This window comes from Podarcis melisellensis, assembly GCF_964234715.1.
Source record: "Podarcis melisellensis genome assembly, chromosome: 14".
In the NCBI taxonomy this organism is placed as follows: Eukaryota; Metazoa; Chordata; class Lepidosauria; order Squamata; family Lacertidae; genus Podarcis; species Podarcis melisellensis.
In genome coordinates this window covers 5,491,448-5,496,836 of record NC_138546.1, presented here as the reverse complement: position 1 = coordinate 5,496,836, position 5,389 = coordinate 5,491,448, and the positions used below count along the sequence as shown (strand labels likewise).

Below are 5,389 nucleotides of genomic sequence, written 5' to 3'. Positions count from 1 at the left end.
TGGACCTGGCAGGTCACTTTCCTATGTTCCCCCGAGCAATCCTATCTGAAACCCCGGGGAGCCTCTGCCAGCCAGTGTCGACAACACTGGTCTCGACGAGCCCAGTGTTCTGACTCAGCAGAAGCCTCCGTCCTCTGCCCCTGCCCAGAGCCGTCCAAAACCGGTCCCGACTTCTCCCTGCGGAGCCGCTTTGCGCACCCGGGCGAAGCCCAGCCCCTCTCTCGGCGCGCCCTCCCTTCTCTCCCCCGAAGGGGCGGGCCGGCCGCGCTCCGCGGCTATATAAGCAGGCGCGGAGCTGGAGTTTACTCCAACTGATCCCAGCCTCTCCGTGCGCTCCTTGCTGGACCTGGGAAGCCGCTGCCAGCCTGCCGTCTCCGCCGCCTCTCGCCTCTCCGCCGCGGCTCCTGCTCCTCGCCTCCCGATGCGCCTGGCCGAGATGATCAAGAAAATGGGTCCCAGCGATTCGGAGCTCAATATCCCGGCCAAAAACTGCTACCGGATGGTCATTCTGGGCTCGTCCAAAGTGGGCAAGACGGCCATCGTCTCCCGCTTCCTCACCGGCCGCTTCGAGGACCAATACACGCCCACCATCGAGGACTTCCACCGCAAGTTCTACAGCATCCGCGGGGAAGTTTACCAACTCGACATCCTCGACACGTCGGGGAACCACCCGTTCCCGGCCATGAGACGCCTCTCCATCCTCACAGGTGAGAGGCAGGAACGGGGAACACGCGCGCCGAAGGGGCGAGAGGGGTTTGGGGTTGGCTTCAGCAGGCGAAGCGCATCAGCGCATCTCAGAAAAAATCAATAATCCCCCAATTGTTATTATTAATCTTAGAATTAGTAATAGTATTAATAGCTCTTCTCTCGGTTTGCCGGCTGTTTTCCAAATTGTGCACATCCTTTAGCTGACGGCATTGCCTTGCGAGCCATCCATCCCCAAAATACGACGCTGCTCATGTTTTGGAAATGGTTTGAGAATTTGCCGCTCCTGGTCTGTAAACTCGTGAACCAGGCTCAGCGGATTTGCTGGTGTTTCAAACACCTGTTGATAGAGGCTGAAGTGCGGGGAGAAAGAGAGCAGAAAGTAGCGTGGGAAGCAAAAGCGTCCCTCAGGCAGGGGTCTCTTGGTGCCTTTTGCAGTCGGAATGGCATTTCAGTGTTGCTGCTGCCCTTTGGAATCAATGTGCATGCAGCCGAAATGCTTACTCGGAAGTAAAAGCCGTAATGTGTTCAGTGGGGCTTACTCCTGGGTAAATGTGCATGAAGATTGCAGCCACCCAAGCGCTTTGCTTTAGTCCTATCGTCGCTGCTTATTTAATGAACGGGGCAGTTTGCAAAACCAAAATCCAAAACCTTTGCAATTTTGCAACAATATCCAAAACCCTTTGCAACTCCCCAGTTCCTTAAAAATTGAGCAATGCAAGTTTGAGCCCTTAGCTTTTATTATCTGCACAGGTTACATTGCAATTTACTTCTGGCTTTTGCAATCAATGCCAGAGCAATCTTTTGAAAGAGAGCAAAGGGGAAACGGGAAGGGAATTTATCTGCCAAAAGGAAGGTTACTGGTGAGATTTTGCTCTCTCCTGTACCATTTGAAAATCTTTGCAGGTTTCCCACAAGAATGTAGTTTGGCTTGCCACCTTTCCAGTGAAAGGCACGCTTCCAAAATAAAGACACTTGCACAGGTAGATGGAAAAATGTATGGCTTAGAGGGCTTCCAGGCAGAAAGCAGTTCTTCCAAACACCCAGCCACTCCACCTGCTGGCTTGGCTTTGGTTTCTCTGGGGCTAGATGAGTGCGCACAGGGAATGCTTTCAAAAACCTACCGAGATCCTAACCTTGTTTCCCATCTTCTTCCTTTTCTGCAGGAGACGTCTTTATTCTGGTGTTCAGCCTGGACAACCGAGACTCCTTCGAGGAGGTGCAACGCCTAAAGCACCAGATCTTGGAGACCAAGTCTTGCCTGAAGAACAAAACCAAGGAGAACATCGATGTTCCCCTGGTCATCTGCGGGAACAAAGGCGACCGCGACTTCTACCGCGAGGTTGGCCCCCGAGAGATCGAGCAGCTGGTGGGGCAGGACCCCAAGAAATGTGCCTACTTCGAGATCTCTGCCAAGAAGAATAGCAGCTTGGACCAGATGTTCCAGGCTCTCTTCACCATGGCCAAACTGCCCAGTGAAATGAGCCCAGATCTCCACCGGAAAGTCTCCATTCAGTACTGTGACCTCTTGCACAAGAAAACTCTTAAAAGCAAAAAGTTCTTGAAGGAAGGATCAGGAGATAGTGCCGGAGACGCCTATGGCATCGTGGCTCCCTTTGCCCGCCGGCCAAGCGTCCACAGCGACCTCATGTACATTCGCGAGAAGACCACCCGGGGAGGGCAGTCAAAGGACAAAGAGCGCTGTGTGATCAGCTAAGCCGCTCTTGCCTTAAAGACCTTCCCAGCGGAGATGGGAAGCCTCTTGTTTACTACCAAAAAAACTCTTGCCAGCGCTTACGGCAGCGGCAGAAGAGGCAGCACGCGCCTTCTCTGCCAAGGGCGCCGACGCAGCTCCCATGCCAAAGGCCACAATTCCTCCAAGCTCTTTTCAGGGGACTCTTTTTCCAACGGCTCCCCGCGATTTCGTTTTTTTAGATTTTGGAGGTGAGCTGTCTTGGGATTTGCCAGCGGGAGTTCCCTGGCCGATAGATGGACTTAAGAACTTGAACGTGGAGAAGAGAGAGACATTTGCAAGAAAGGGAAAGAAAGAAAAACTTTGTGGGAAGGAGAAATGTTTCCCTTCCTGTCTCTCTGCATTGTATTTTGTCTTTAAAGTACTTGGGGGGGGGGGAGGGTTCGAGGGGGGGAGGGGAAAAACAGCCATTATTGAACTGTGAAGTTACACTCAAGGCTGTCTCTTTGTGATGTTTTCTGTGGAGCAACTCCAGAAGAATTTAACCATTGTTGCTGCTGAAAATAACCTGCCAAAACTCTCTATTGTGCCCCTCAGCCCCAATGTTTGGGACTATGAGGGGCTTGTTTTGGGGAGGGGGGGAGTTGGCTGTTGAAAAGCCGCTCCTTGTTTACATTCGCCTTTCTCTGTCTTGATTTTTTCTCTCTCAGAACGAGAAAATTGCATTCAAGCAAACAGGCACTTTATATGTCGAGCTTTTTCTGGTCCATGGACTTGAACAAAATCGCAGCTCAGTGTTTCTTGCGACGAGCTTTGTTAATATATTTTTTTTCTACAAAAATAAAACTTTTGAAAATAATGAGAAATCGCTTTGTCCGGCTTTTGGTGTTTCCGAAAAGGGAGGTTGCAGCAGGTGGGCTATTTAAACAAGGACGGGGTGGGAGGGGGGAGCCGGGGTGAGGGGTCAGGGCAGGAAGCTGATGAATCCAGCATAACATGGGGAGGGGTGGGGGAGCTTTGATGAATTCAGACTTGGGGAATACCTAAGGACCACGTCAACAGACAAGACCAGAAACTGTCTTCTGAGTGGCATGTTGTCACCACGCTGTGAAAACAGAATAAGTTTCCTACAAGCGAACGACTACTGTTATGTCACAGTTTCCTTTCACCTTTGGCACAATCCCAAAGTTTCTTTTACGAGGTAGGGTGGGTTCTAAGGTTGCAGGTGAATCTCCGCAACCCAAACAGCCTTCCCAACCCAATTGTCAAACAAGACCGTTTCGCTGAGGAGCGACATCTATTGGCGACTTATGGCAAATCCCCCCTCCCGTTAATATCACAGTTTTTAGCAATCCTGTTAATAGGAAACTGGGAGTTTATACTTCTCTAGGAAATGTAAACCCACCCCCCATCCACTCTCCAATGCCCTGCTGGTTTCTAGATCCCCATCTATAGTGTCTTGCACAAAATGGCGGCTGGAAGGTACTACACATTTTGAGCATTTTGACACTTAAGAGCTACACTTCTGAACATTGAGGAACCATTTAACTATCCTGGCTAATGGCTAACCCACTGCCCTCCATAAATCCCTTCACAGATGTCTCAAATAGCGATAGACACTGGTGGCAATCCTAATCACACTTAGAGCATGTAAGCTCCATTGAACACACAAGGATTTACTTCTGAGTAAAGATAGATAAGCTCCATCGGCAAGATGTAGCAAATTGGACACTTTGTGGGGGGGATGGATCTTTGCTGGATTCATACAACCGATCATTCAGGGATGCTTACGCTAAAGTAGACACACTGCAATCCAGGTTTAAGCTATCCATCAAAAGGACGTCAAACATTACAGGAGCAAGTTGGGGGTGGGGGGAATTGGATGGTTTACAAAGGGGAATGCGGGTGGAAAACTCAATGAACAGGAAGCCAAAAGGTTGCCTTATTAAAATACATATGCCCTTCTCCCCACACCGCCCCAATTTATGAAACATGATATCAATATATAGGTATTGGCAAAAGCGATTGAAGTGGAATACCCACACTGGACCATCTGCTGTAGTGTCAATAGTTAAGAATGTTAAACAAGGATTAGGGAGACCCATGTGCAAATTCTCCCTTGGCCAGTCGCTCTCTCTCAGCCAGCCTACCTCACAGGGTCGTTAGGAGGAGAAAGCAGCTGGTCCAGGGAGGGAGATGAGGGAAGGAGAATAAGAAAATGTAAGGCTTAGAAAAAACACCACCACCACCCCTTCATTGATTGGGACGAGTCAAAGAGTTCATGTCACAGAAAATCTTCCATCTGACGGGATGTTAAACATTAAGAGATGTTTCTGAATGCACATGCCTCTCGCACATTCTGTTCCCACTCCCTGTTTTATATACGGAAAAAGTCAAAGTGAGCGGGACGGTTTGGTTTGGTCCCCAGCCAGAACAAAAGCCAGCCAGATTTATGAGCCCAATTCTTCTTCACACCTGGTCCAACCCCTTTATACTTTAGTCTACTTTAACCCCAGAGGCCGCCTTATACTGAAGTAGCTCAGTACTGCCTACACACCGCACAGAGGTCCCACGGCACCTAAGTGTGTATAAACACAGAGCCCTTTCTTGTGTGTTTTCTGCTAAGATTTCTAGGCCACCTTTTGGGGCACAACAGCACTCAGAAAGTCCGGAATCAGCATAACATAGGAAATTGGTGGCTGAGAAATCTTTAGAATAAACAGTACACCTTGTCTCCGAACACCGCCAGTTAACAAAATGCAGGTTACAATAGAGGCGCACAATTGTCTGGAAGCCGTTGGGAGAACCTGGGTTTAGGGTTGCCAGACCTCCAGGTTTGCTCCCTCCAGGTGGAGAATTTGAATCTCCAGATGGGGGGAGAGTGCCTTTAATTAAACAAAAATTAAGAAGGCTGTTGGTGCAGCTTGCAAGCTTCAGCAGGAGCTGGCTGCAAATTATAGCACAGACATTGGGGTTGGGGTCTGCCTTCTG

At 49.7% G+C, this 5,389-nt stretch overlaps 1 protein-coding gene across 1 annotated transcript; it reads left to right on the top strand.

The window, feature by feature from the left end:
• Positions 1-298: 298 nt before the first annotated feature.
• On the top strand, positions 299-3,264 carry RASD1 (ras related dexamethasone induced 1). Its single transcript, XM_081889366.1, has 2 exons — positions 299-707; positions 1,872-3,264. Exons 1-2 carry the CDS (start codon positions 422-424, stop codon positions 2,420-2,422), a joined length of 837 nt encoding a protein of 278 aa, XP_081745492.1. The 5' UTR covers positions 299-421; the 3' UTR covers positions 2,423-3,264.
• The last annotated feature ends 2,125 nt before the right edge of the window (positions 3,265-5,389 follow it).

What these genes read in the sequence shown, in the direction of transcription:
- RASD1 (XM_081889366.1), top strand. Translation starts at nt 422, where the DNA reads ATGCGCCTGGCCGAGATGATCAAGAAAATGGGTCCCAGCGATTCGGAG. An exon ending in ACGCCTCTCCATCCTCACAG is followed by an intron (nt 708 to 1,871) that starts GTGAGAGGCAGG and finishes CCTTTTCTGCAG; the next exon opens with GAGACGTCTTTATTCTGGTG.